Genomic DNA, 15687 nt, shown 5'->3' with positions numbered 1-15687 from the left:
TGGATGTAGACAACAGACAAAAACAAACCTAGAGATGCTATGCAAAGAAATGATAACAGATCTCGTTTAAGGGTTACATAAACACTCCACACCGGTTTCTGACATAGGCTGCATTTGGTCATAAATTGACCAGTTAACTGGGGACAGCTTTCCCAAAACTAAAGCCGTGTTCCAATTGGGAAACAGCTGCTTTTTGGCTCAGTGGCTAAGATTAGGATTAGGTTATGGTTAGGTTAAGTGTTAGAGTCAGGCATGTAGTGGTTGTGGTAAGGGTAAGTCTCCAGGAAATTGATGTAGGTCTATGTAATCAACGTTTGTCTACAGATATAGTGTGTGTGTGTGTGTGAGAGAGAGAGAGAGTACCTAATGGCTGTGTGTGCACTATGGCTCACTCCTGTGTCACAACCTCTTCTGATTAAGAAACATGTGACAGAAAGGGAGTGATGAGAGTATGACTCTGTTAAGGATCACATGAATCATCGAGCTGAGCAGAAGTGGTGACAGCGATGCAGAAATCAAGGTATGTGGCGAATTTTGCTCTCAAAGTGGCAACTGTAACAAGTATTCCACATGAAAAATCTAACTTTTCTTTCCTCTTTGCTCCTTTTAGTAATCGAATGGACAGAAAGTGTCATGTGAGACATGATTAATTGCTCGGTGTTAAAGTGAAGAGATTATACTGTCAGTCAGTACATCCTGCCTCTCTGTCAAACCACCTCCCCCACTCTCCTCCTTGTCATTTCTCGCTTCCTCCCTCTTTCTCATCTAGAGGCTGAAAGTGGGCTAATTAGGAGATGTGACTTTTTGGTTTGACTTTCCGGATCCCAGCAGACAAACTAATCACGCTTCTCGTTATCTGTGGACATTCAATGCCAACTCAGTATGTCTGCCCTGTGCTGATAATGGTTTTTGTGATTTACTAAACAAGGTTGCATGAAAGAATTTTTATTCTTAAATTTACCTTCAAGGTTAGAGAAAAAAGGTAACTACAATATTCCTCTCGATGGAAGTTGCCATCTAAATCACCTTCCTATGCTCCAACGACACATTTTTAGAAGAGGTCATCCCAGTGAAAAGAAATACATAGACTGATACATAAATGTTAGGGCAAAAGATAGGATGAAAACAAGGACAACTGCATACTCTGAACTGAATCCAATGAATACAGTATACCCATCTCAAGACATCATTTGTAGAGTAACACAGTCTGCAGTCTGTAGTGTGTTTGGCACTGCATCTTTGCACTTCTTGTGAGGTCCTGCTGCCCTTATATCATATATCAGCATTCGCTGTGACACTGGAAACTTATCACACTTGGTTAATTTTGAGATTCTGGGAATCACAAAATTTGTGGAAATGGCTTAAAGTCACAATAAAGTTGTCCATCTTTATTAATTTGTCATGTGTTAGTATGGTCTTATGTCTGATTACTATAATCTAGAGAGACCTAACAACCAACCAAACAACAACAACAACAACAACAACCAACTGAAAACTGACCGTAAAACGACATACAGACCTAACTAGATGTTAAGCCAACATACTAGCACTCACCAGAATGTTACTGCCTGTGTGTGATCTGTGTACAGCTTTTAAGTAAAACTATATCTTTACCATGACCCTGCAGTTCTCAGAAGCCTGAGTGTGGCCCCTTAAAATAGCCCTGATAGGAACTTGATGACAGCCGCTGTCTTTACAGAACCTTGGCAGGCCTGCAGCATTCACACACACACAAACACACACACATAGAAGAAAGCAGCCTTGCAATGCAAGCCTATAATATATACATGAATCCCTTGTCTTAGCATGCTTTAGATATGCACAAGTTGCAAAAAAACTGAGTGAGGCAAGCAAACTCACACAACTTATCCAACTATGCCAGTGACTGAGAATGCAGCCACGTGATCGTCCCACAAACATGACAGCCCGAGATTGATGAAAGCCTCACATGACATGCTGAGTTATGAAAGTACGCAGTGGAGGAAGGACGCCACGCCAATCAGGAACCTGAGACAGTACTTCTCCTGTAAACTACCAAGGAAAAAGTGCCACTATAAATACATCTGATGTGGTGTATAATTTTGTTTTGCAATGCAACGTCATGCATTTTCACAGAGGGGGGAGGACTCCAAGATATGTTCCACCCAGAGGTGTGCTGAATATTCATTAAAACATGATTTACTAAGTCTATATTTTAAATTTGCCACGAGGTTTCACAAGGTGTTAGCTTTATGCCAGACTAATGACTAATGCATACCAGCATGAAATTGCAATGCAAAGAAAATCCAAGAAAAAAGACTTTGCTTTCAGACATCAGTTTATCCCCTTTTAAAAACATCTGATTTGAATTTTGAGCTCTTACAAAATGGTGTGTGAAAACAAAAAGATTGCCCACACCCTTCCCATCCTGTCTCTCTGTCTTACACACCATCCCTCCTTTTCGTATTGCAGCACAAACACAGTTATATGGAGTTGTATGGCCTAGGTCAAGAAGGAAGTTTCCTCAGCAGGCAGTAGTGGCAGGGGCAGCTAGGACAAGCAGTCTGGTTGTGGGTGGGGAGGACAAAGCTATTGGCTGACGATCAGGCCTCTGACTGGCTAGAGGATGAGCCAGGAGCTCTCAGTGTAATGTACAGTATGCTGTCCCTTGTCAAGTGCTGCAGCCAGGGAAACAGGAGAGGCTTTTTAGGCTTTCCTCCCTGGGTCAGCCAACCTTCTGCCCTCAGTGGTATTTTGGAGGACACAGTGCTATGCTGTGAGCTTTGGATGATGCATTATGCTGGGCAATAACTTAAAAGAACATATTTTTTTCATCACCTGCAAGACAGTTTCTTAGTTGACTATGTAAAGCCAAAACCTTACCCAACCTTTTGGGATAATCCCTATACTGATATTTGGATGTTAAAAAAAACAGAAAGAACAAAACAAGTGTACATCATCACTCAGTATCATCACTGATATTGAAATACACTTGAACCTTAAAACCCTAAGTAGTGAAAATACAAAATGCACTCAGCAAAATGTAATATACTACTTTCCCAGCTGCAGGGCTGCAAAGTAACTTAAACATAGTTTGCTGTACAAATGACAGTGACATCGTTTTAGCGCTTTTCGTGATGACAAAGCACTATCTCTGATCTATTAGAGAAAAATAAACATCTGCTTATAATACTGGATCTTCTGATAAACTGGTCTAGCTCTACCAAATTAAACCTAGCCTGAGATTCCAAGAGAGATTGGGTATTGTTAATAAAAGCTTAGGAGTAATCTGATTTCAGTATGCAGGTACTTTTCTATTCTATTTTCATACAGGGAAGCATCATTCTGGGAAATGGACTGTAACATTGAACCTGGCCAGCTCAATTCATAATATCTGCTCTCTTGCATAAGAAGTCCTGAGTGCAAGCTAATACAAGGCAGGTAGGTCAGCTGCAGTATTTAAAACATTCAGTCTTAGTTAAATATTATTGCCAATGTCGTCATCTCTGCAGTCAACCTCTGTCAGTGGTCCCCAGTCGTACATTATCCTCTCATCTGTCCATTCTCTAAGTTTGTCTGCTCACTTTCTGACCACCGAAACTCTCCCCTCAGTTTTCAGCATCTTCCCCTCTCCCATCAACCAGGGCTATCACAGAATTCTGTAACTCCCACTTCTTCTTTTACTCTAACTGGATCCACTCATCCTATCCCATCCTCTACTTTTACAACATCCAGCAGATGTTCTCCTCTATCCCTTTTCAACAAACCCTCTTATTCACCTATTTTCTCTCACCTAGGATCCCTTATAAGTTAAACAATGTATTTTAGCCTATCCCTGCTACCACGCAATTGTACTCCATCTCATCATCCATCTCTCCTTCTCCTTGCATTTTTCTTCTCACAGTTCTGCCCTCTCCAGAGCAATTTATGCCTGATGAATGGAGAGCTCATGCTAGAGGTATGAAGAGCACAGCTGACCACAGAGTTAACAGAAACGCCTGCTGTCTGCCTGTTTGCTCTAGGATTGAAGCCAGCCAGCCAGCCAACCAGACACACACAGCATTTATATCACTGGACGCAGGGCACCTTTATGGCCGTAGAACGTGCGTTGGCACAGATATGGGCCAAAGTGCAAGTAGAACCACAAGGAGGAGAGCTTTCTGGTCCACCATCAGTTACAGGCCCAAAGCAATTTTCCAATGCAAGTGTATTTAAAAACTAAAAAGAGCAGTTCCCCCTTGGCAACTGACCTGCCCCTGACCCAGAATGTGTGTAGCATACACAGCGACACAGACTATATACTCAACCCAGGGAGTATAGAGTATCCTGCTGCCCGGCTCAGTGATCCATTCCTCAGTCAGGCTGGATTTTGCCTTTGAATATTTTTATAACAAGCTCTTACACTGCTTTTAGTGACATTGCATGTCATGTTTTACCTGCATGGACTTATATTATAAACAAAAATATTTACCATTGGCTGAAATCATAACTGATTATGACAACTATATGATGAATTTCGGTCAAACCGGCCCGGATTAAGAGGTTTAAGGGGAAAAAAAAGCACGGATGTTTTAAATTGTTGACATTGAAGTAATTCCTGTTCGTCTGCTTTAGTGGATGTAAGAGACCTGCAACTAATGCAGTGTTCGGTAATATAATCAGAGCATGCTATCTTGCATTTGCACCACTGGTGTAAGCCAGATATATATCGTGATATGTGTGTGTCTCTTACACCAGTGCCGTGTCCAATACTAAATCCGGACATACTAGATTTCGTTTGTGCTTGGAATCAATGGCGTACACAAGCGAGTATCGGGAAATTTTAACATTGTGCATCCCCAGACTTGAGCCTGTCTACGGAGGCTGAATCCCGGTTTGCCGTGGATGTGTCTGTCATCACTGACCGACTGAAGTGATCACATGTGCTCCACCACAAGGCACACCGTGTCCCCCTCTGCTGTCTGACGGCACCAGCGAAGAGTGCAGTGCCGTCGCAAGGCTGAGAGAAGCCAGCAGTACTTTGCTCTAAGTTATCGTGGCTATAGATCAAGATAAGCGACAAAACAGCGTGACCGTGCTGTCACGGCTTCCTCGTTGTTTTCTTGCCAACACGCAGTCTTAACGTTAGCTGCCGTTACCACAGAAACACAAAGGGGGACACGAGGGAAACAAAGGAGAAAGCAGGATACAACTTCTAAGCGATGATACCGATTAGCTGTTTATACCACACTTCAGGGAGGGAGAACGCGTTTATTATCAGCTTATTATCACTTTATTTTCAACAGCACGTGAGCTGTAATACTTTTGTAAACGAGCAAAAAGTGTTGGCTAATGAAGCAAGCCGAGTCCCAACAAGAGACAGCGCGTGCAGCAGCAGTGCTATCGTCTGGTAGCTAGCATTAGCATGTTAGCTAACCTCACCAACAGGCACCACACATATCCCGCGTCTCCCTGCACTTTGCCACATCAGTTTCAAATTGACGAAACCACGCAGCGTTGATTTGTCAAGTGCTTGCTAGTTCAAAACACACGGCACGCCAAAACTCTGTCATGCTTCCAGACGCCAGAGCGAAAGTCATAAATAACCCTAGCCTACACACGTAAAACGGTTCACACGAACCAGAAACACACACATACACAAAATAGCTACCTGAAAGCTGGGTCCTCTTTGCTACATCTCGGGGGCGGCGACGAAATCGCATTTCTCTTGTTGAAAAGTTTCTGGAAGAGAGTCGGAGGCATTTTGTACCAAAATAAAGTCGGTACAGAAGGTCTCTTTTCTTTTCAAATCCAAGAGCAAATCTTGTTCCTTGTAACTGTCTCCATTGGTGTCACAGTCATATGACAGGCATTAGTCACGGGAGCTGCTTGGTAACCCACTACATTTTTCTGATTGGTTGAGTGGACGCTGCTGCTACTACAAAATACCTGATTGGCTGGTATTTTTGGCCCGGTACCACGTGGTCAGTGGATTCGCTGTGTTGATGTTTTGTCGGGAATCGTGACAGCATGAAATTTATTCACTGAAATCATACAAGTGCGACTGCTGAGTTGCTTGCTAGACACGGTCGGAGATCATTTAAAGACACACATGACAAAAGAGTTAAGTGCAAAAAACAGAATTATGCTAAACAAACACAGAGGGGTATCCAACACGAATGGTTTGTTTATTTATTTATTTAGTGTACGTTCCACTCGACATTTTTTCCCGACTCTGAGAAAGCGTTATTTTGCAGAAAGACAAACGACTCGCTGACACAGAAAACCATAAAGTGACACCTAAAATAGACTCACATTTTGACTTCACATTTAACTTACATGAAATATTTAGAATAAGCTCTCTCAGCATTGACACATGTCAAAGGAGTAAATAAAAACACAGCTAAGAAAAACACAAACAGCGTGTATACTTCACACGTAAAACTGAAAAATAATCAGTCAAGAGAAAAGACGACTGTTTAACATACAGGTCTGACATCTAGTGGCCATTTTGCATTGAACACTTGTTCATTACCTTCATGCAAAGTAGAGGAACTCAGCAGCTTGTTTGAGTGCTTAGTGTGTAAAGATAGTGAATTGAAACGTGCTTTTTCATGAAAAGAAGTATTCAAAGAACCAATTAAGTGGCTAAAAAGTACCACCGTTTTTACAATAGGCTGTGTGATAAAAATAAGGGCTAGGTTAAACTCACTTACACCATGTTCACACAGTTAACGGTCTGCAGGTTCATATATACATTGTATCCTTTTAAATTATTCTCTTTAAATAACAAATTACATAACACAAATGTAAGATTTTAAATATTTAGACAGTCTGATAAACTTGTTACACTGAGTCTTAACGTCTTATTTTGAAGAGCACACAGCTCTTTGATCTAGATTATGGGAATCTAGAAAGCCCAATTTTTTGCATACAATATTTTGTCTTCAGATGTCACATGACAGACGGTTGTATGTGCTTGGCAGCTGTAAGAGGAAATGGCGAAGCACTTTTGATTTTGACACACCTTTCTCTCATCCTCTGAAAGAATGCATCCCTGTCGCTGTTGTCAATGAAGTCGAAGAACTTGGCTTTCTCCGGGCTACTTTTGACAGGCCGCTTCAGCCTCACCAGTAGTCGTATTGCCTCTTGTTTAGAAGTGATCTCGCCTGCTCTGGATGTGTCTGCGTCAGGCTTCACCTGCTCAGCCGGGCTGGACGTTTGGACTGGCTCACCGGTGTTGTGAAAGGTTAATCTGGTGGCTCGGATGTGTCTGGCTTCAAAAGTTTCGGCAATCATGGGGCTTTTGAACCAAACCTTCTTCTTGCACAAAATAGGCCTTCTGTTGGTGAGCTGCGAGAGCAAAAATATATCTGCCCATGACCATAGTCCTGCTTCTTTTTGATTTTAAACTTAAATAAATAAATCATATTTCAGATAACATAATATATAGTAAGGTGACTTTCTTACTTTCGGTGGGGTTTTCCACTTGATGGCTTTGCCTACAGTTTTGAGGATTAAAAAAAACACAAAGTTACTTATTAGGAATAATATTCATTGTAAAGAATTTGTCTTTAACGCAATAAACACAAATGAAAATGCTCATATGAAGATCATTATGATTATGCAGTTTAAGATACACATTTAAATTAATGAGTCTTTACCAGATTTAAATGAGTCCGTATGTATTTTGGTCTCTGCTTCAGGTCCCCTGTGCTGGCTTCAAAGAGGAAAAACAGTGATTGAACCAGATTTGGTCAGAGAGATGTTGAGCATGCAGCTCCTCTACATCTTTCTGTGTTAGTGGTTTGACTCCCCCCAGGGGCCCCTGCTGCATCATAAGTGACTTTTCCCAAAAGAAATCCATCCATCAAACTCACTTGCAGCTGTTGTCAGCAAGAATAGTCGAAACATCTGCAGACAGAGATTTGGTTCTAATCAGACAACTGCTGAACAGTTTTTCATTAATATGACATGAGTTCTTTAAAATGGAGATTTAATAATTGTGAAAGGCAAAAGCATCATGAAATTCACTCAAAACATACTATAAATATGCTTTTCAATTCTTCAAACATTGTTCCACATATCTGTATATTTCTCAGAATCTGCTAGAAATTACCAGCTGCTAATATACTGTATGTTTTAAGTTGTAATCAAAATGCCATTCCAATTAATATGCTTGAATAATAATGTATAGTATTTTTCTATTTGTGAGTTTGAAATTTGAATCCCATTATGACTAACAATATCATCCCTTAGGTTATCTTTATGTATAATTTTAAATCATTTCAACTTCAAATAATTATTGGATCGGATTGAAATATTGGACAAAGTGAACTGTATTAACCAAATTTCTTACAACACCTAGTTTAATGTTTTATGAAACAGGGCATGAGTGGGATTTTCTCACCGCCGATAGCAGAAAAGTTGGGGGGGTGGTGCATCTGGATGCTCTCAGCGTGGCTCACATCCAGCAAGGTGGAGTTTTTTTTGTGAAGATGGAGACGCAGCAGCTCCTCCTTAATGGGGAAAGTCAGTGTTTCCACTGTGGAGAAGAGAGATTAAAAAACAACAACTTGAATAGAATAAACTTATATTCTGGTTGTGGATATGCAACAAATGCAAACACACTGTAGTTCTCTTCTCTGAAGATCTCTGGGGAGGAAAGACTGCTGGAAGCTATAGAGGCAGAGGAGTAACAGTCTTCCTCATCATCATCATCAGAGCTGAAGGCTGTGTCTGACTCCATGCCAGATAATGTGATCCCTTCCGGAGTCACTTTAAAAGCCTCTGTGTCTGGAGTCATCTGAATGGTTGGGTGACCTGCTGGTGACACTTGGCGGCGAGATTCTTTATTTGCTGGTGCGGCAGGCGAGACGGCTTTGCCTCTGGGCTTTTCAATGACTGCAGGGCTGCTCGAGCTTAACACAGATTTGCAGTGGGCAGGCTTAATGCCAGTCTGTAAAGGATCAGCATGGGAAAAAAAAGAATTGAAAATTTTCTACATTGAAATTAAATTCTAGCATCCGGGAAAAAGAGCTGAAACCCACTAAAACATAATATTTGTGGTTTTAACTATATTAATGCTCCTTTACCTCATACTTTATCCAGCATTCCCATAGAGGGAAAGGTGTTTATGCATGGAATTATCATCATTACAAAGACAATAGATATTACAGTTTGTTATCCACACACATATCTGTTTACTGATCAGAATACCCACCAATGCTGGACTGGTTGCTCTGACAGCGAGGACATTAACCTCCTCCATCTCAGGTTCCTCTGGAAGTACTTCATGATGCTTGTTGGGCAGAAATCTCCTGCACTCTGATACATTTGTAAAGGAAGGATGCAACTGATGAATTTACCTGCATTTAATAGGTCATTAATTTTTCATCCCAAAGCACTGACTACATTAAAGTAGGTTTAACATAAACACATTTTAAGCCTTTAAAAACTAAAATGAGAAAATAAGTGAATGCTGACAAACAAAGTGATGTTGGATCATTTATTTTACCATTAAATTCATGTATTTTAACATCATGGTAGAGCTATGCTAAAGCTGATGTGTGTGTTTGAATGTTTATTTCTTACTGTCTCGCCTGCTCTGTGCTTTCTTCACAGGTGTATCTCGTTTGTTCGGCCCAGGTAATCGACTGTCACGTCTTACTCCACACTTGAATCGACCCATCCCGAATGAAATTGACGTCCAAATTAAGACTAATGATCTGAGCAATGGTTACTAACACAATAGTCTAGTTCAGTGTGTATTTTGTATAAACTAAGAGAGTAACGGTTTCAAATCAGACCGGATATTAAAACTACTTTGACTTTTCTTCTCTGTTCTGTGTGCGCCGCTTAGCAACCGAGCACACCTGCACAGCCAATCTGCCAATCGGCTGCTGATGACGATTACGTAATACCCGCTGCTGTCGATACATCTTTTATTTTAAAGGTCTTCAGCTGACGACTTTCAAAATAAAGCCCCAGCGCAATTGTATAACGTTCAAACTTCTTCAAACAAGATACCTGTATACAATCCGACCAAAAGACAGGACAGAACAAAAACTTTATACACATTCATACCATCATGCAAGCAATAGCAACATTAAAGACCACAATTTAGGGCTCTACAAATTTCTACAGTTTTCATTGCTTTTCTATTCTTCAGTCCATGCGATTAATATAGTGTCTGATTTCTACTTATATATACTGACTTCCACTTAATATTTTAAAATGTAGAGGTGGCAGAAGCATTTGTGGAGTCCCATATTTAGTGCATTTTGTCTGTGATGCATACGCCATTAAACATAAGTTACATTTTAACTGCAAAGTCATATCAAACATGTTATTTCCTTGGATTAGATTCAAAAGACCAGAAAGTTTTGCATCAAAGACAACTGCAAGCTCTTTAGGAGTAACCAGACTTCATAAACACATGGTAATAATTATATAATACTGGAAATACTTGAATTAACAGCAAGATATCTTTCTGGTCTGCAGTGGTGGAAAGTTACCAAGTACATTTACTCAGGTACTGTACAATTTTGATGAACTTTCATTGTTGTATTTCCATTTTATGCTGTTTTACAGTACTCCACTCCACAACATTTGATCGGGAAATTGTGTACTTTTACTCTATTACTTTTATCTAACGGCTGTAGTTCCTAGTTACTTTTCAGATTAAGATTTTACATTAAAAAATATGACATGTTTATAAAATAGAAAACACTGTGGTTCCTGAGCTAGGGACCCCCCCCCCCCCCCCCCCCCCCCCCCCCCCCAACTACAACCAAACCAAAGGGTTATTTCACATTTCGACTTCTGGATGCAAATAGCATTGAATACAGTATGAAAAAAGAAACAAGACACAAATGTAAAATCATTCCAGAATATCTTTTATTTCATTGCCCATTTCCTATTCCCTTCCCTCCCTCATCCCTATTGCTGCACTCAATCATTACAAGGATATGGTGCTGATTCCATTTTACAGCAGAATAGATAAATAAATAAGTACAATTCATCTCACTACACGCAAAAAGAGAGAAAAAAAATCCATTCAAACCATTGATTTAATAAATATGCTTACATCTAGCTGTCCTCATTTATGTACATCCACATTGTTTATGCTTTGGGATGGTAATCAACTTAAAAAGCCTATACATTGATTCTATGTGTAAACCCTCCAAAAAAAAGTGTTTATTTTGTTTAAAAGTTGATGGTTGTTCTATTTTCCTTCAGTGAGTGAAAGTCATCAGCTTTGCCTACATTACAAAGCCTTGCACTAGCAGCAGTGGCTGTGGTCAGCTGCATACCACCTGCTATTAATGGCCACAACGAAATACTTCTTTGTCAAGTCAAATGCTAATGGTCCCAGCATTGCAGGGCAAACTGCATGCATTGCCCTGAGCCCTGGTTTTGCATTATTTCTTTTTTCTTTTACCTGACATACTCTTTGTGCAAAGATGGATGTAAAGGAAGTTGTGATTGAACCAACTGCAGAGTGTGAACATAGATGATTGTTACAGTGGGCCAGTCCTTCATATAAACAAGGAGCATGCACACTAAAATGCTGATCACAGCCATGTAGAGATGACTTAATGACAGAGTGAATACATGGCAGGAACCGCGATTTGGATGTGGCTCAAACATTCAGATGCTCCACATAAAATAGTGTGGACAGCAATGATTTGTAAGGCAGGAGCTGCTACTCTCCCTGCCTCGTTATCTTAATTTAGATGTCAAACATCTGCAAAATGTCGGGGTTGAAAATAAATTTAATCCTTGCTGTGTCAGATCAGGGTAGATTTATCAGGCCCTGTTTAATGGCACTGCTCTCAGCAGCTTGTTCAGTCAAATGAAAATCTATTTTCCACTGAGGGTGAAGTTCATATCTGTCCCACAAGGTGTCAGCATTGTCACAGATCTAGACATCGCCTTGAGCTACGCTATACACAAAGACATCACACTTGCTGTCGTACGACTGTGGGGTTGTGTTTGGCTGGTAGGTTTAAACAGAGGGAGGAGAGAAGAGAAGCAAAACTGACAGGAAGTAGGAATGGACTGCTCAACGTAAAAGTGCCGATGAGTTTCTGGTGCTGGGGGCAGGGCGTTTGATGGTTTGTTTGGGTGGATAGCAGGTAGCAATGTATGGAAGATTTAAAATGCCTAAATTAAAACAAATCAAACAAAGAAATAGTGTGAAATACAATACATATTATGTGTATTTCCTCTGCATTTAGTGACATAATCAAATGAAAAACATGTTAAAATAACAATTCTTCAGCTTTTTGTGTTTAATAACTGAACTGTTTTTCATTGTGACGTGATTTTCCATTTCCACATTCAAATCAAATCACATCACAGGAAACAAAGTGTTGTCCACCAGAGAGCAACTTCAGTAAAGGAGGTCACTTGAAATTCACCACTTTTTGTTGTTTAGCTATCTACCTTGCGGACATCTACTGGCAGTAGCTTATCCTCCTCTATTAAACCATTCAGTGTTTACTGGAAGCTAACACAAGCTAACCACCTGCCAACACTTACCAAGAATTGGGTCAAGAAGATCCCTCTAAGTGGCCTCCTGCAGGACAGTCCAATTCTTAAAACTGCAAACAGTCAGTCACAAATGTAAGCAAATGTACAGTCAATAGCAGTGTCCCTCTGGCTTAGCCTCGTATAGCTAGACCTATCTCCACAGCACTGCGTTAGTGCTGGGGAAAGGTCTGGCTGCACCGATTATCTAGTATAGGAGAAAAATGTCATGGCTGCCATTAGCACCTGTCAATGCTAAGCTCCACCCATTGCCCCACTCTCAAGGTTGTGATTGGCAGTTGATTTTTTTCATTTTGATATCGACAATGTGTTTCCCTCTCAGAAATGTAGGTCCTTTGCATAGCCTTATGAAAACTAATGACAGTGCTTTGTATTTAGTATTGTAAGTCTATGTCGCCCTCTGCTGGACAACACTAAATCTCACCACTTAGCTAATTTTAATTTGTTTAAATTCAGACAAAAAGCTAAATCATTTTCCTTTTATCATGTGCTTTCATGTAATTATGACACAATAAATGCGCACATAAAAAGGAAATACACATAAAGATGTGTATTATATTTCACTTTATTTCTTTGATTTGTTTGGGCCAGGTTTGGTTTGCTTTCCCAAAGCATGTTAAGCCTAAGGTGTCACATCTTTGTCCAATGCAGGCCAAAGCAGATCTTAGTGTTAAGATGCTTGAAGAAAAATGAGGTCTGCCGGCCTTCACATGGAGATGCTGCTATAGAGCTGGTCGATCTTCCCCTTGAAGAACTCCTTCAGCTCCGGCCTCTTGGCCTTTAGAGTCGGCGTCAGGAGGCCATTTTCAATGGAAAACATCTCGTTGTGGATGTAGATGTTCTTCACCTTGAAAAGGAAAATGGAAAAGAACAGGAAAGATGTTGAATGAAACCAAGACTCTTGAGAGCCTCCCCAAATATAGTAACTTTAAGAGTAGATAAGAACCACGGAAGTAACTTTAGTCAAAATCATTATGGAGTCTTGGTAAGACCTGTAATATACAACGCAGTGCTCCTAAGTGCTTTAGAACTGGAAAACTGGGCTTGCTTGAGTTTCTAGAAGAGGTTTCACCTCTCATCCTAGCGGCAAGTCAGTTCTAACTGACTTGTGGGGAGTCCCAGGCATTTATCCTCTTGCAGGATCGTTCACACCTCGAGTCGCTGTGGTCACACACAGCCATCATGTGAGTTGAATGGGTCAACAACTCACATAACACCCATTCACAACATGACTCATGTGGCCCAAATGACTCAACGACGGCTGAATGTGACCTCAAGATGTGAACAATCTTGCAAGAGGATAAATGCCTGGGACTACTCACAAGTCAGTTAGAACTGAATTTGCCTCTTGGATGAGGGGTGAAACCTCTTCTACAACCTCAAGCAAGACCAGTTTTCCAGTTTTAAAGCACTTTGAAGTACTATGACCTGGATGAAAGAGCATCTTCACAGGCATACAGTACAGTATTTTCTGCTGAATCTCTGCTTATTCAAGGGATCAAGCACCTACATCAATAACTGTTATTTGGCTTTATTTGTTTTTAATATAATGAGAGAAGATTTGCCAACACCCTCCCTCATATAGTAGTAGCTCAACTGAAGCAATTTTTGAATAACCACATTACTCATTCACCCTATAAAGACATTACAACATAATTAAACAGACCTTTTGCCAGACACTGCTGGCAGCTCATACTTTAAGACCACGTTTTTTTTTACATGTTTCCTGAAGAAATCAAGAGAAATACTGCTACAACAAAAGGCCAAACAAATACAGTCTGCTTACACATAACTGTCTGCCTACCTGCTCAAAAGAGTGGAGGCCACTGGCCTTGCCGAGACGCACCAAATCTTCAAGGATTGCCTTCTTTAATTCCTGTTGACAAAATAATGAAATTATCTTCCAGAGAATTCTTCAACATCTATTGTTAACAGCGTTTCAGCTGTGTGCCACCTACTGTGTTTTTACAGAGGTCCTTGTAGGTGCCTAGAATGCCTTTTTTCTTGGCCCATTCAGGCATGACTTCAGGGTCAGGGACCACAATTCCCACCAAACAGGACTGGAAAGAGCAAACACAAACATGAGTGAGACAAAGACAAAAGATTGTGGACTAACTCTGCTTAAAAATAAGCACCAGACAGGTGAACATGTATTTTGTTTGAAATGGAGCCAGAGACACACTCTTAGGAGCCACTAATCCATTCATGCCTTAGAAAGCTTAACATAGAAAGCTAACAATTCTATTAATTAAGGTGAGAGAGCCCGTGTTAGTGTTCTTACCTGCAGGCTATCTCCATGAACATATAGCTGTGCCACAGGTTGACTCCTAATGTAGATGTTCTCGATCTTCTCAGGGGAGATGTACTCGCCTTGCGCCAACTTGAAGATGTGCTTCTTCCTGTCAATGATCTTCAGTGTGCCGTTCTGCAGGAGAGGAGATGTTCAATGGATGACAAGAGGAAGAAACTCATGTCATTTGAAGCTAATTAAAACATTAATGATCATCCCTCAATAATGGGGTCTTATGTCAGCTGCATGTACATACAGGCAACCATTTGCCGATGTCTCCGGTGTGAAGCCAGCCGTCTGCGTCCAGCGTCTCGGCCGTCCTCTCCGGGTCTTTGAGGTAGCCCTTGAACACGTTTGGTCCCTTCACACAAACCTGGATGGGAGATTAGAAAAAAGTGGAAAAGGGTCGAGGTTGGAGGTGAAACATTTAAACTGGATCTGCTGTGCAAACACAATCACAGGTTTTAAAACTCTGAAAGGGTAAAACACTTTTATTCTCTAAACTCTGTGGCATTAAATGCATTGAGAAGGCCCAGAGGACTTTTATTTCTCATATTTCCACGACATGAGGCTACAGGAGGCTGACATATGTGGACACTGTGACAAACACACACATGCTCACACAGCTGCATGTACAGTATTTCTTTCCATGGAAATCACGTTGCTTACCTCTCCCTCTCCCTTAGAGGCAAAGTAGTTCTTCTCAGGAACATCCACCAGTCTGATGAGGTTACAAGGCAGCGGGGCCCCGACGTGACCTGTTCAAGGGTCAGAACAAGCAAAATAGTTTTTAAAAGTGCATTTGCTGAATGGATTTCCTAAAGACAATAACTAACTTTTTTACTCCAAGCTCTATGATAAGAAAAATTCATAGGAGGTTCACA

At 40.7% G+C, this 15687-nt stretch overlaps 2 protein-coding genes across 4 annotated transcripts in view; both read right to left on the bottom strand.

Moving 5' to 3' along the window:
• fnip1 (folliculin interacting protein 1) overlaps nucleotides 1-5804 on the bottom strand; it is a 42477-nt gene extending 36673 nt beyond the window's left edge. For both annotated transcript variants that reach the window (XM_041952522.1, XM_041952523.1), the window contains exon 1: nucleotides 5630-5804. In XM_041952522.1, the coding sequence (XP_041808456.1) occupies nucleotides 5630-5721 (92 nt within the window). In that variant the 5' untranslated portion in view covers nucleotides 5722-5804. The remainder of the gene's footprint in view (nucleotides 1-5629) is intronic.
• A 5092-nt stretch (nucleotides 5805-10896) lies between these two features.
• The window catches only part of acsl6 (acyl-CoA synthetase long chain family member 6), a 38588-nt gene continuing 33797 nt past the window's right edge, over nucleotides 10897-15687 (bottom strand). For both annotated transcript variants that reach the window (XM_041951670.1, XM_041951671.1), the window contains exons 16-21: nucleotides 15473-15561; nucleotides 15060-15176; nucleotides 14795-14938; nucleotides 14472-14573; nucleotides 14318-14389; nucleotides 10897-13360 (exon numbers count right to left, since the gene is read on the bottom strand). In XM_041951670.1, the coding sequence (XP_041807604.1) occupies nucleotides 13220-13360; nucleotides 14318-14389; nucleotides 14472-14573; nucleotides 14795-14938; nucleotides 15060-15176; nucleotides 15473-15561 (665 nt within the window). In that variant the 3' untranslated portion in view covers nucleotides 10897-13219. The remainder of the gene's footprint in view (nucleotides 13361-14317; nucleotides 14390-14471; nucleotides 14574-14794; nucleotides 14939-15059; nucleotides 15177-15472; nucleotides 15562-15687) is intronic.

The sequence above is a fragment of the Chelmon rostratus genome, chromosome 14, assembly GCF_017976325.1.
Source record: "Chelmon rostratus isolate fCheRos1 chromosome 14, fCheRos1.pri, whole genome shotgun sequence".
NCBI lineage: Eukaryota > Metazoa > Chordata > Actinopteri > Chaetodontiformes > Chaetodontidae > Chelmon > Chelmon rostratus.
The sequence above is the reverse complement of the archived record's forward strand: the minus strand, read 5'-3'. Positions and strand labels throughout refer to the sequence as shown.